Here is a 14,539-nt window from a genome sequence, read left to right on the forward strand (position 1 = left end):
CACACACACACCGTTGTCGCGCGGTGCTCTCGGCTGTTATCTTTATCACTTACAGTATGAAATCCAGACTGCTGGATAATCATGTGAATGGATGCTGACACAAAGCAGCATACACATACACAGGATCACACCAGCATTTTCCAGCAATGGAGAGCATAATGTCGTTATCACCTTGTGGCACAGTGCGAGCCTGCAACTCAATACCTCCTCAGACAGACGTGATTCTAAATCTACAGACATTTATTTAAGTGTTTAAATCTCAGTGTGCAGGTGTTAAGCCAGGAAGCAAACATGTGTTGGATCAGGGCCTTAAGGAACAACTGTTCCTTTCTCAGGGAGACGTGTTGCCCTCGATAGCCTGCATCGACACCTGATGTGGTGAAATCCTCGTGTTTTTCTCTTCTCGGCCTGCGCCCTCTGGCTTTCAAAATCAAACAGAGGTCTTTTTGTGTCACCTCTGCAATCCTCATTTTGTAAATCAAAAGAACATTCAGCCTTTACTCCCTCTTCGTAACGCAACAGTCCTCTTAACATCATCCCATGACTCAGATCAGTTTCCCATCCTTAACCTGGGGTTTTAGCTTCATCTGCTATTAACCAGTCAAATTTTTCATGCATTTTCTGTGTCTGTGCAACATTAATAAATAATCTTTGTTGTTCATTCCACTTTTTTTTTTTTTTTGGTAACAAAATTATCAGCTTGTTCTTTTCCGCAGTGATATTAAACTCCAAAGCAAATCATCGACTCAGTCAGAGTGGAATCATTCAGCACGTCCATTAGGTACGTTTTTACACTAAGAATAGCAATGACACACATTCCCAGACCCTTTTCCCTTTGATAATAAGGTAGGCTATGCATGTTAAGCGTTTTCCCTCGCAGCTGATTGGCCTGGCTAGGCTGGCATTCATGTGCTCACTATTCAGGTCAGTGAGCTTGGAGTGTGGATGATGCTGGAATGATGTGTCTGTGAGGACAAGCTGAGACTTGGCTGCAGTAAGATGGTGAAGATCAGTCAGGAAAAATATATAATATTACTCCTTCTCTTTGCTCTGATTCTTAGCCTTTACTTATATTTCAGATTTACACGTTCCTTCCGTATAATCCGAGTTATTTGCAGGCATGTGTTCTTATCTCCCCGTGTTAAAACTACAACAGTACGAAAAACGGTGTGCAGTTCACAACTTAAACAGATCCCACATGTTAAGTACTCATACTGTTTTATTGATTAAATAGGAAACAGGACAACATAGATGAGTCTCTACACAGAGATGCTGTTCTCATCCGAGTATAACTGGGACAGGAATAAAGATGTGCCAGTTCATGAGCTGGAGATCTCATCCCACCATCCTTTCTGTCCAGAATGCCATTTTTAATGGCTGCTCTCCACTGTCAGTTTCATTGAGGGGAGTAATTTCCACTCTTTCAAACCACAGCCCCTCCCATAGTTCACAGTGAGATCTGAGTATGTTACATATGAGCAGGCGGACACACGGGCGCTGTACACTTCAACATATTGTGCAAAAACTTCATGGCATGTTTTTTTCTGCTACATACATCCAGAGAAAGGTGTGGAATGTAAAATTTGGTTGTTGCATTTATCTATAGAGCTCCTGCGGTTCATCTCCTGGCATAAATTAAAGGTAAAGGGATTGGTTATTATCAAAGAGACTTGCTGAAAAGAAAGACAAAAAAGACTTGAAGGTTCCTACAAAAAGTGGAAGTAACAAAAGTTAAAAGTACTGTAGAAAAGACTGAAAAAATTCTGACAGTCTGTAGGAAAAGCACCCTCAAAAAGGCACTCGCCCATGTTGTGTGAAAGGGTGTGTGTGTGTGTGTGTGTGTGTGTGTGTGTGTGAGAGAGAGAGAGAGACAGACTGTGTTCCCAGACGACCTTTTATCTCGCTCATCCTTTGTTACCGATGCTGCTTTGTGTTCAGGTGTGACCCCGAACCTTTCCTGAGTGCATGTCTAGGGTGGCTCAGCACCGAAGAGCCGGGCTTGTCGCTTCAGCTGCCCACGGGGATGTTTTGTGCTTGAGTGCTGTCAGTTTCCTTGACTCTGTTCCTGTTGCTTATGAAGTAGTGAAGCCAAGAGATGACAGAAAGACCAGCCAGGATTTACAGTATAGAATGCAAAGTTTAAAAAATTGTGATGTTGGAAAAAAGTTGCAGTCAGAGCAGTAATCTGCAGTCGACTGATTCAATCCACTGTCTTATTTCCTTATCTGGGCGCTGCCACCTGTGGCTGCAGGTTTAGTACCAGCTCTGCGGACAGGAACCTTGGACACGGGTATCTTAGTGCGAGGGGGTTCTTTAGTCTGAGGGACTTGGGAGGCAGTGTGAGTCTGTGCACCGTGCTTCACGGGGATCTTTGAGTCACGCGCTGAACTGGTGAGAACTTTCTGGTGTTGGGGGTGCTGACTGTCCTCCTGGGTGTGTTTTGAGGTGGCTTCTGCAGCACTGATTTTATCTTTGTTTCCTGCATCATGTGAGTTAAAATGGGGTCTTTCTTCTTCTAGCACGGGTGTAGGCGGATTTCTGTTTGATTCCTCATCAGCATGTTGCTGGCTGTCCCGGACAGGTAGCCTGCCCACTCTGCTTCCTCCTACGACAGGGATTTTGCTCAGCCCTGATGCTTTGGCTTGTGTTCTCTTTTCTCTGGGGGGCTCTTGGAGGCTTGTTCGCGACTCCTTATGTGGTTCTTCGGTTTTACACGGTGCAGTCTGCACACCCTCCCCATTTGTGCCATTTGGACTAGCCAATTGGCTATCCACTGTTGCTAGTCCACTTCCACTAGGCTTAGCAGAGGCTGGAGCTTCACTTGGCTGAGGTTTAGGGGTAGGAGGAAGAGAAGTGACAGGGCAAGGAGCACCAGGAGGTACAGGATGGGCTTTTGGCTGAGAAACTGGAATCTGACCAGAAGTAGAAAGCTGTTTGGCTACAGAAATTGGGGCAGGAGAGTCAGTAGATACAGAAACTGGGATTTTAGCCAGGGCAGGTGGGGGTTTCGATTGAAAAACCTCCTGTTGGGCTGGAGCAGATGGATCTTTACATGCAGATGCTGGGATTTGAATAGGGGCAGGAGGGGGTTTGGATTGAGGGACTTCTTTTTGAGCTGGACCAGGCAGATCTTTATATACAGTAACTGGGGGCTGAGCTGGGGCAGGAGGGGTTTTAGATTGAGGAGCCTCCATCTGAGCTGGAGCAGGCTGATCTTTACAGACAGAAAGTGGAACCTCAACAGGGGCAGGAGGGACTTTAGATTGTGCAGCCTCCTTTTGAGCTGGAGCAGGCTGATCTTTAGAGATAGAAACTGGGACTTGAACAGGGGCAGGAGGGGTTTTAGATTGAGCAGCCTCCATCTGAGCTGGAGCAGGCTGATCTTTAGATAAAGAAACTGGAATATGACCCAGAGCAGTAGATGCTGTAGAAACTGCTGCGTGAGTGGCAGGTGCTGGAATTGGTGTGGGAGTAGGGGGCGTTTTATCTAACAAGACCGAGGCAGAGGTGGGTTTAGTCGCAGGAGAAAGCTTAGCTGAAGAAACTGAAGCTGGAGTTGTTATAGATGCAGGGCTGGGTTGGGTTTTAGCTGTGGGAGGACAGATATCAGGAGCAGTTACATGTGAGGGAGGGCTTTTATTTTGTTCTGTGAGGGTAGAGGTGAGTGTAGGCTTGAAAAGGGCCCCAGATGCAGAGGCTGAGGTTGCAGCTGATGTGGGAGCTGTTGTTTTAGAGAGAATACCCGGGTCCGGAGAAGATGGTTTTGTTGTAGCTGTGCAGGCTGGTGATACTGTCACTGGGGGTTTAGAGTCTACTGTAACTGAGCTTAGAGAAGGTTTGCAGGAAGTGCTAATTGAATCTGACTTAGCAGGGGGAGGCTGGGAGATAGCAACAGGGATGGGTGGGCTGTGGGTTATTGATGGGGGTTTGGTGGAGACGGGGGGTGAAGTAGCTACAAGACTGGGTTTACTTACAGAAGTAGTAGTTTGAGGAGGCAGTACAGTCTGTGAAGCCAGTTTGCTAGCTGTAGAGGTAAGAACTGGACTAACTGAGGGAGCCTTTACTACAGAGGCTGGGGTGTTTGGAGGAGCTGTGGTCGCTGTAGAGGTGGACATCACTGTAGATTTACTTGTAATCAAAAAGGAAGACGTTGGAGCTGAAAGGTTTGTTGAAGTTACAGGAAACGCTGAGGGTTTTGTTGTAGTTGGCGCCGGAGCTGTGATGGTTTTAGCGCTGGCAGAAGGCTCAGAGGCTGGAGTAGAGTCTGAGCTCAGTTTGACTGAGGGAGTTGTCAGAGTGGAAGATTTGGTGAAAGTTGTGGCGGTGGTGGTGCTTGGCTTGGAAATGGGAGAAGAGGTTGTAGTTGCCTTCAACAGTGCAGTAAAGGGTTGGGGTGAAGTGGCAGTGGGGACGGCTACATGAGAAGGTTTTGCTGTGGAAGCAGTGCTGACTGTTGTGGGACTCAGCGGAGAGGAGATAGTGGGTTTGGAGAAGGGAGATGTGGATGTTGGCGTGACCTCAGTCACCACAGCGCTGATAGCACTGCTCGCTTTCCCCCACTCTGCTTCCACATCAGCCATGATGTCCCCACCCCCTGTGATGGAGTCAAAAGTCAGGAGAGACGAGATGTCCGCAAGCAACGAGCTCAGGCTGGTGTCCCCGGGCACCAGTGGTGGCTCAGAGGTGGGCGACGGCGCTACATTTTCATAAGTTTTAGTCACACTGCTTGTTGTTACCTGGGAAGTTGCGGTCTCTGGTGGGGACGGGGTTGCACTGTCCAGAGTTGTTGCGCTCTTGCCGTGCTCACGTCTCTCTGTTTCAGGGCTGTCCAGAGAGCGAGGCTGGGATTTGGGTGTGAGGGTGAGGTCCTCTTTGATGATTTCAACACTGTTGGCACGCGATGACATGAGGAGCGGACTAGGAGGGAGTTCCTCCTTCTCCTCTTTATCTTTCGATTTGAACTTAACATTTCCAAAGAGACCCTTCAGCCCACGACGCTGGCGACCCACTGGCTGGGACACGGTGTGGACTCGGCGGTCCCCCACTCCCCTCCTGCCACCCCTCAGCAGTGACAGGAAGCTGAGAGACTTGGCTGAGCTGGCTGAAGAAACGGAGTTGCGAGCAGGGGCGGCAGCCAGAACGCCATCTTCGCCGAGTTGCTCCTCCTCTGCCTGCTCCTTCTCTGCCTCGCTCACCTCCTGTCCCTTTTCCTTGTCCGGCTCCTGCTCAGAATCTGGCGCAGGACTCTCTGATAATCCATCTAGTGTTTTGCTCCTGTGAACAGGTGACTTGTTGTTTCCATCCCCTTTGCTTCGAATAGAAAAGATGTTACCTGGCTTGCGTTTGCCAAACAGCTTGAATCCTTTTCTGATTTTTCCACTTGGCTGCGATTCACAAGGTGGGGGGTCCATGTTCTCTGTTTGTACGTCCATCTTCTCTCTGCGTCCCCCTTTTGTTTTTGTATCCTCCTGTCAGCTGCTGCAGATTTTATTCCCCAGCCAGTGATGGAGCATTTATATCCAGACCTTTTTCTCCGTGTGTAGCCTTGCGCTACCTCCGCTGCTCTCAGTGTTTCTTTATCAGTTGTCCGTATCCCTCCCTCCGTCTGTCTTTCCCATCCAGCCCTTTCTCCTCTATTTCTCCCTCAAAAGCCCCTCCCCTTTGGCTCATTTTTGTCTGGCTGCCCTCCCTGGTTGCCATAGCAACTGAGGGGCTAAGCAGCTTTCGTCAGCAATGCAGAGCCAGGGGCTGTCATCAACCCACCCTGAACATAGCTTTCTCTTCCTCTCTTCCTGTCTGATGACTCTGTTTATATAAACAGCAAAGACAAATGCTCCATTAATAGGGCCACATTTTCAATTCTGAATGATCTGGCTTTATATAAAACTTCTCATCCAGATTAGGGCAGCGCTACCTCTATATGCAGCCTAATAATTGGTTTGTGCTGTGGATTTGCCTTAATTCTAAATAAACTGGCCTCATTTCAATCATGTGTATCGCCGCAACTCACACCAGTCTGTTAAATGTGTCATGAAGCTGTGATTTACGAATAGAAATTGACATCTATTAATAATAATAAAGAGCAATAATCTTAGAAGATAATTAGCATATTATTTGCCTTCCTTTTTCTTTCCATCTAATGTGTTGGATATGTGTTCAAAAAGCATATTTGTAACACCTTTTAGAAAACATTGAACCAACTGTAATCCTTTTTTAATTTTATTCATATTTTTAGTGGTGGCTAATTTTTTAAGTTTCTTAAAATCCCATTCAAAACTCGGGCTTGTTGGTATGACCTTTTGAACGTCTTGACAGAGTCACCACCAGATTTTTGAGATAGAGAGAAAAAGGAGGGCATTAAACTCTGTGAAGCAACTGCTAATTCAACATTTAAATCTGTGTGATGCCCCTGAGTTATATAGGCCTGCATGCCTTTTCTAATTTGCAAATGATGTATATTTATGAGGGGGAACTTGTTGTGTTTTAATTATCACCTAGTTAATGAATTTAGTTTGGGCGGGCAGAACTAGGGCAGCTCCTTGTGGCTGCTCGAGAAACAGCAGTAGAACGTACAGCAGCAAGTCTGAAAATAAAGCTGCTGTCTCATCCACATGCATTCTCTGGCCCGGATAAGTCTGTGTAAGTGGGTCAGCCTTCTTTGAACAAATCTGGCTATTCTGAGCTGTGTTAAGATTCAGTGGGACGCTTAAAGATATATTCACTCAGGCTCACTCACTCAAAGGGAAGTATCTTAAATGCAGTGTTTGCAAAATTGTCATTGTCGTGAAAATGTGACTTAAATAGAGATGGTGTGACATCTGGTTTGCTCACAAGTACCTCTTTTTAAAGACAATTTCATTAAAGTCTCTATTTTCTGCCTTACGTCCTCAGTTTAGGTCTACGCAGACAGTTGAGGTGCTGAAATGAACACAAACAGAAATGAACTGAATAATGCTTCAGTATTTATCGCCTTTGTTATGCTAAAGGGAGAAAATAAATAAAAACATATGTTGCTGTACACATCAGACACACGCAAACATTAGTTAACAAAATGAAAAAGTTGTTTTTATTCACTTCTCTCGAGGCCAATGTAAAACTCTCACCCTCTGTGCATTTGCCCCAGTGTGACAAAAAGCTCCAGTATTGTCTAAAAAATGGTAAAACTTCTTTAAAAAAGAAACTGCATACAAAGATACACTGCATACATGTTTGCAGAGACTGATGACAAGAGAAGATTGATACTACTGGTATTTCTTTATCATAAATGCGATATGAGGCGCATCTAATGGCCAAGAAAATGTCCTGCACAGCACCGTTTACATCTAATCATCTGCAAGAAACAACAATTCTACTATAACTAATGTAAGTCAGTCAAATTAAGAGATTTTCCTTGTTGGTATTTTTGTCAGCATAACTTAAAACTTTCAGTACCCAGAATCTATCTATCTATTATCATGCATAAACATCAGAACTCAGAAAGAGATTGACATATATCCGTGGAAAAAGTACAAAGACACAGGGCTAAAAGCAATGCAAAGAGTGCTTATGAATCCAGTAAAACAAAGGCATTTCTCTCTCCTTTCCTTAAATGAGGTAAAATGTTAGACTACTTTATGATCTCTTAACTTACATAATCATTTACATAGTTAAAGAGCAGTGATACACAGTGATTCACTGTCCTTTTTTAGACATCATGCTCCATGAGAGTAGCCTCTGGCAGGGCTGTGGTGTTCTCTTCACTGTCATGTGTCTCAACTGCCTCATATGTGCGGCGGTACAAAAACCGATTGACCAGGGTGATGATGAACATCTCCATGATCAGTATCTGCTGATTAAGCACTGTGGGACACACACAAAAACAACAATCAATCAGTGTTGGGTAGTTTCATTTCACATCAGTTGTGCATATCTGAAAGGCATTTAGAAATGTTTCTTACTGGTTCCACGGGCTTGAGAGCTTAATGGAGGAGCACAGGCGATGTTTCCGTACAAGGCCACGATGTTAACGATTGATGTCTGCAGCTGGCTCAATACAAGTGTTAACTAAGGATTAAAAACAATATAACATTTACACAGTGTTCATGCTGACTGTGTAGCATGTCTGTTAGGCTGATTTTCACTGAAAGTTGGTAGACAGGTTGGTGAAGCACAGGCAAAGGATGACTCCATTAAATCTTGGTGCATGCTCCAGTCATTTTCTTTAAATATATGATTTAGGTCATGGCTGTTGGTATTGCATTATTGGCTTTAGCCTTTGCAGAATACTAAGTTCAGTTCAGTTTTACAGGGAGAAACTTCTGAACCAAAGTCAGGGAGAGGCAGCCGTCTGCCACGACTGTTTGGGGTGAAGGGAAAGAGAGGAAAGCAGAGGGCGATAGATCCAACGACACACGTGGGAGAGTGCCAGATTTGAGAAATTATTACTAGTTAATCAACTGCAGTAGCAGTGTATAATCTACCCAAAAAACACCAGAGCCCCGTACTACGAAGCAAGTTCAGCATCCCCAGTGTACCCTTCTGTTCACCGAACCCTACATCAGCATTCAGGATAAGCAGTCACGCGAAGCTGGTTATCAGTTCACTAAGTTAACCAGGGTTTCCCTTGTGCACTCACTCACAAGAATGGATAAATCTGTCAGCAGAGTGGTTGAGTTTACAAAGGAAGATTAAACTATAGTGTTAGAAGATAAACATATATTACAGACTGAAAGCAACGCAACTGCTACAGACAGAGCAGCAGTGTGAGTGTGTGTAAGAGGGTGGTATTTAGAATACAGTTACTTTGTTGAAATAAAGGGATTACACGGCGGTCTTTTCCTGTTTCATATGTTAGGCTATGCTCTCTCTATTTTTAGTAATTCCACACCGGTGGAAACCCAAACAAAACACGCATTAAGAGGCTCAAATGCCCGTGTCTCAATCTAGCGTCTCATAATGACGTGAAGAAATGTTTTTTTAAATGATTTAATATGAAGGCAATAGCAGAGTGTTACAGGCATAGCCCTAAAGAATGTAGCCTCATGGGCAGTGTAGTCCGTGCTGCAGGGAGAATGGACTGCCATACCCGTTATGTGTCTGTGAGCGAGGGAGGGAGAAAAAGGAGAGTGGAAAAGTACGAGTTGTCATCGAGCAGAAACGGGAGCTGGAAGCATGTAAATATAATAATAACCACTGCAGCCAAAAAAGAGTGGCTGACAAGCCCAGTTGTAAGTAAGCTATTAAGACTCGACTGTACACTGTGTTCGTGTTTTCCTCCGGAACAATAAGTTCCGCTGGAGCAGCCTTTCAACGCCTCTCTCTGTCTCTCGCTAGCAAAGTAAAGACAACAAAGTAAAGCTAGTTTTCGGCTACGAGCCCGACACGGAACCCGACGTGTTAGCCAAAGGTCCCTTTACTATGGTTAGGAGCCGCGGACCTGTTTTATATACGCGCGGAATAGTTTTCTATACGAGATCGCTGCAAAAACTGCAGCCTTACCTAATGTCCACCCTACTGTTACTCATTTTATATTAAGATTTAAACATCTAGTTGCTATTGGTATGGTGAGTAACCTTCAGTAATAGTAATAAATCACACAGCAATAGGACATTAATTAGTTGTAAAAAAGCATGATAATATATTAAGTAATCCAAAGTATTCAGAATACGTTACTCTCATTGAGTAACGTAACGGAATACGTTACAAAATACATTTTGAGGCATGTATTCTGTAATCTGTAGTGGAATACATTTCAAAAGTAACCTTCCCAACACTGTTTAGCATAAAGAGGGATTTATATGTGTGAATAAAGTCTAGCCTATTTGAAGCCAGGAAAGAAAGCAGACAAAAATACAGAGTGTGTAAATTAGCAGAATTATTAGTTTCACAACTCTCATTGAATCCCAGCAGAATCTAATGAATTATAATAGAATATTTCATTAAATTACTGTTTAACAGACTGTTTTTATTCTTTCAGCTAAAACTTCATTGATGTTTAACTGTCTGAGAGCAAAAAACAAAGAGTTAAAAGAAAAAACAAAATTAAAACATAAGCTCATCAAGGAAATGCAAAGACATTAGATGCTATTGAAAAAGTTCTTGATGCTATTGACAAACTTTAGAGCCTCCTAATGTACACATACAGATATCCAAGAGACCTTTAGGGAGCTGTTACACCATTTTCTGGAGAACGGATTGGTCATCGGGCAGTGATTTCATACCCGTTGATCACTAATCTAGGACCTAAGCTGCTCTGAAGCCTTTTAGGTTCACGAGGTTAGGTTACCAAGGTGATATACACAGGTAAGAAGTTAACCACCTTTGGAGTACGGAAAATCGAGGATTAACTCTGAAGTTATCCGAATAAGACAAACTCCTGCTTCGTAGTACTGGCCTCTGGAGTTAAGTCAAATTTGTTGGTCACTTATGGATTTTCTCTGTTTTCACATTTTCAGCCTATTTGAGTTTTCACAATGTCAACAGCATCAATGCTGGCATGTATCCCTGTTCTCTGATAAAGAGGAAATGACCTTTTGATTTCTCTTCACAAATTGAGCTGATTAACTCATCACAAGAAAATTAGCTGCGTTAAGTCAGCTTCAGGAGTTACCCCCAAAACAAGTGAAGCACCTTAGCATCTGGTATTACAGCTGTTGACTCACTTGGTACATTGCATACTTTGGTATAATCTTGAGTGGGCGTAGATAGCGGTTCATGTTCATGAAGACAATGGCAACAGGCCAAAGGGAGATGATGGTTAGGACGCCAACAAATAGGCTAATCCAAAGGGTTATACCATAGATTCCTAGCTGAAAAAAAGAAACACACACACATTTATATGAATCTTATAGAAATATGTTTTAATTTAACGTACATCTATTTTAGTCCACTCAGATATTTAGAGAACCATTTCAAATACTTACATTAGAAGGATCATAGTTGCCATTGGTCCACAGTACTATAGACAGGACAGTGAACACCGATTTCAGGACTGCATACTGTAGAGAGCCTAACTTCAGCAGGAATAACATTCGCCTGAATAAACCCAGTCCAGAGACAGACTAACATTACACATCTGTACCATGATAAGGTAATGTGCAGTCAATGCAGAATGACAGAATATATGATATGGAAATCTGACACAGGCTTGAGCTAGAGCCAGGGCAGTGATATGCAGACTCTCTTTATTGACTCTTTACCTTGACATGGGGACGTCGGGTAAACATGGACAACAGCAGCAGCAGGGTCCTGTGCTGATCCAAAAGGGTTTACCAGAGAACTTCTCCAAAAAGGCATTGCTGCCCCCCAACTCCTCAATCAACAGAAGCAAGATCTTGTAAATCACAACTGCAAAATAACTGTAAGGAAAGAGGTAACTCAATACACGTCTAAGCTGTGCTGTTATGTATTGTTAATTATGCAAATCTCATAAAATATCAAATGAACGTAACCATCACAGGTAGAAAAATTCAAAAATGTTTTTATAGCAGTGTGAAATGTGTGCCTGATCTAGCCTGCTATGTTTGCGCAGGCAGCTAAAAATTCACAGTGGACAACTTGACTGAGATAAAGACCAGATGTTAGAGCCACCAGCTTATAAGCTGCAAGTAGGTGGTTTGAGTCCCTGTTCAGATGCTGACATCTGCTGACTGTTTTTGTACAGAATGCCTCACCAAAGTAAGCATTAGAAACAACTTGCATGATGGTAAATATAGATATAGATATATATGTTGATGCCAGGTTAATGCAAAATAGCCAAAAGTTCCATGCATCCAAATTCAGAAATTGAAGAAATCTGACCTGCATGGGAGACCTCCCAAATAAACATTAGCTAAGTTTTTTCAATTAGCATAAATGCAACCACCAAGCCCTTTTGAAATAAGTAATAACTCAGCCACAGTAAAACAAACAAACAAAAAAGGATTAGGCTAATGGCTGTTTCTCAAGAGCAGACTCACATCAGAAATGTGACGTATGGTGCTGCATGTTCATCTGGTCTGGATTTGTCCTGTTGCCTCAGGGACAGGACAGCTTGCTGTTTTTAATGCATTTATAAATTCTGCATTATATCAAAGATTCTTTCAAGATAATGTGAGGCAATCTGAAATTTAAACTAAAAGCTGGCCTTTCAACAGGATATAAATCTTTGCGCACTAATACATCCACTAATACACCCATCAGGGAACAGATTAAAAATCCCCCAAAAGAAAGCAAGTGGAAAAGCCAAGTCACAGCTCAGATTTCAATCTAACTTCCATGGAAGAAAAAGTCTGATGGAGACTAATTATGCCAAACACTATCAAAAAGTTTCCAGTAAAGAGCTTACTTACTTTTCCTAAGGATCATATTAGATCAGCAGATACTTTTGTTGAACTAATGTTTGAAAAAAGTGTTTGTATGTTCAAGTTTTTCATATTTATCTGGTTGTGGATCAAATGGCTCAATGGCGTTTTCTTTTTCTCTGTTATTTTGTGCAAAGTATGAGCTTTGACCCGTCACGTGTAATAAATCATCACACAATTAAACTGTACTATAACAATATAGAGATGAGTTCACTGAAAAGTGGGAGAGATTTAAGCTGAGCTAAGATCAGCCAAAAAAAAAAACCACTGACTACACTGGGAAATGTTTTGCAAGTGTAGTTAAAGGAAAACTCACCTGTTAGATGTCAGGTCTGTAATCATAAATGCCCTCGGGATCCACATAGCTAAGCATGACATGGTGGAAATAACCTGAAACGGTGACGTAGTTGTGTTTAAAATCATGCAGCTGCAACACCTAGTAGTGTTTGAAGATGTCTGTTAATGTAATGTGGCTTACAATCATATTTGTTTTACAATCAGTGGCATGTTATAAAACTTAAGCAGGCCTGAATACTCACTGGTGCTGCACCGTTTACCCAAATGACCAAGGTCTTCTTGGGGTAGGGTAGTTTTTTATAAATATAGGCACACTGTTCCAGGTACACAAGCAGGGAGACACAGGACATCAAGGTGAGCATGAAGTACAGGCAATATCCAAATGTATCTAGCTCTGATTAAAAAAAAACAATAGGAGACACATAGAAACAGCATGAATCAGACTTTCTTCAGGTTAAAATGTAAATGAATATAGTAGTGTGTATAACTTACTGTTGAGCATGTCAATAGCCAGTGGACGACCCTTCAGACAAGCTGGATCAACGGTTCCATTTAGAGCTTCCATGGTAGGCAGACGCTTGTCTTAAAAAATAGACTAACAAATATTAACAAGAGTAAAATTTAAAAATATAAATAGTGTTGCAGTCATAAAAGTAAAACCTGCTTCCCCTTTACATTCCAGAGTCTTCAACAGAGAGCTGAGTACCTTGCCCTTAAGGAACTCTGAAGAAGTGAAGGTGGGATAAGAAGTGGCAGGCAACTTTATGAGAAAGCATGAGCAACTGGTCACGCTTTTATTCACAGGTTTAAGTGACTGTAATTAAAAAACACGAAGGTCAGAGTTTTAGTGAAAGGCTGAGATCCATTGTGCGTCAGGAAAGGTGAACTTTGGCAGGGTGTGTTATTTCCTTCTCAGTGCATAATGTGAGCTGTGAGCTATAGTTTTTGATTCTCGGCTAATTTACAGTATTTCAACGTTAAACTATTGCTTTAAAGGTTAGCTTTCATTACTTCAGTCTCTGTTTGTCTTTCTGGTATGAAAGTTTAGGCTCAGCTATGGTCAGGTATGTTACGCAGAAATCTATGAAGCCATAGGAACATTTTATTAGAGTTTCTATCCAGTGCTCCAAAATGCAAAGTGATTCTTTTTAACCTTTTCCACAATACTATATATAATACTACTAAAGAAAGCCAGTACGGCATGAATGGGCGCAGAGTAAAACTAATGAGAAAAGTTTAAAGTTGAAAATCCTACATAGGCCTTTAAGTTCTATTACCTAGAAAGATTCCAGAGGGTTCAAATGTTGAGTGGTGAGACTATTAAACTTTATCTGTTATTCTATTACAGAGAGGTGAATGGCACTGTGGTCGCTCAACTGTCTCTGGCTAATAATTGTCTAGTTTTTTTCCCCCCATGTCATCATATTCCTTTTGCAAGAAGGAAAAAAATGATGCTCACAATCTTGATTCATTTCGAATACACACATTTCACCTGTTTATTGTACAACAGCACAGACAGTGCCATGGAAATGCCAAAATTTCAACTCCCACCAGAGGTAGAATAAAACACAAGATTTATGAAATTCTTCTACAAAATATTTTACTGCCCCAGTGGTTAAAAAGGCAGATCTGAAAGTCTGTCTGAAAAAAGAAAAATTACACACTTAGAGAACTTGGGAAAAGTTACAAGGATGAACAGCTTATGCTGTGTTTGTTGGTCTGTGATTGGTATTGTAATTGTAAATCTACATACATTTGTTTTGGATTCCTTATTGAGTTTAGTTGATATTTTGGAGCATTAAGTGATAGTTTGTGGAAGGTGAGAAAGCAGAAGGGAACAGGGCACGCTACCTGTGTGGAAAACCTTAGTTAGAACTGTTCACAGCTTACTGTGGGGTAAATGATTACTTCATTCCCTGCTG

The 14,539-nt window shown here is 42.4% G+C and overlaps 2 protein-coding genes across 2 annotated transcripts; both read right to left on the reverse strand.

Annotated features, from left to right (window-relative positions):
• Positions 1–1,201: 1,201 nt before the first annotated feature.
• si:ch211-244c8.4 (mucin-5AC) lies at positions 1,202–5,731 on the reverse strand. Its single transcript, XM_063486544.1, has one exon. It carries the CDS (start codon positions 5,430–5,432, stop codon positions 2,214–2,216), a length of 3,219 nt encoding a protein of 1,072 aa, XP_063342614.1. The 5' UTR covers positions 5,433–5,731; the 3' UTR covers positions 1,202–2,213.
• A 1,361-nt stretch (positions 5,732–7,092) lies between these two features.
• LOC134636529 (organic solute transporter subunit alpha-like) lies at positions 7,093–13,185 on the reverse strand. Its single transcript, XM_063486545.1, has 8 exons — positions 13,110–13,185; positions 12,860–13,011; positions 12,637–12,710; positions 11,178–11,336; positions 10,902–11,013; positions 10,641–10,787; positions 7,938–8,043; positions 7,093–7,839 (listed from the first exon to the last, which is right to left on the reverse strand). Exons 1-8 carry the CDS (start codon positions 13,180–13,182, stop codon positions 7,685–7,687), a joined length of 978 nt encoding a protein of 325 aa, XP_063342615.1. The 5' UTR covers positions 13,183–13,185; the 3' UTR covers positions 7,093–7,684.
• Between the last annotated feature and the right edge of the window lie 1,354 nt (positions 13,186–14,539).

Source organism: Pelmatolapia mariae, linkage group LG10_11 (genome assembly GCF_036321145.2).
Source record: "Pelmatolapia mariae isolate MD_Pm_ZW linkage group LG10_11, Pm_UMD_F_2, whole genome shotgun sequence".
In the NCBI taxonomy this organism is placed as follows: Eukaryota; Metazoa; Chordata; class Actinopteri; order Cichliformes; family Cichlidae; genus Pelmatolapia; species Pelmatolapia mariae.

Excerpts from the sequence above, each read along its gene's own strand:
- si:ch211-244c8.4 (XM_063486544.1), bottom strand. The coding sequence starts at position 5,432 with ATGGACGTACAAACAGAGAACATGGACCCCCCACCTTGTGAATCGCAG.
- LOC134636529 (XM_063486545.1), bottom strand. The coding sequence starts at position 13,182 with ATGGAAGCTCTAAATGGAACCGTTGATCCAGCTTGTCTGAAGGGTCGT. Across the intron at positions 8,044-10,640 it reads CAAAGTATGCAATGTACCAA|TTAACACTTGTATTGAGCCA; the intron begins GTGAGTCAACAG and ends TTTAATCCTTAG. Across the intron at positions 7,840-7,937 it reads CTCTCAAGCCCGTGGAACCA|TGCTTAATCAGCAGATACTG; the intron begins GTAAGAAACATT and ends TGTGTCCCACAG.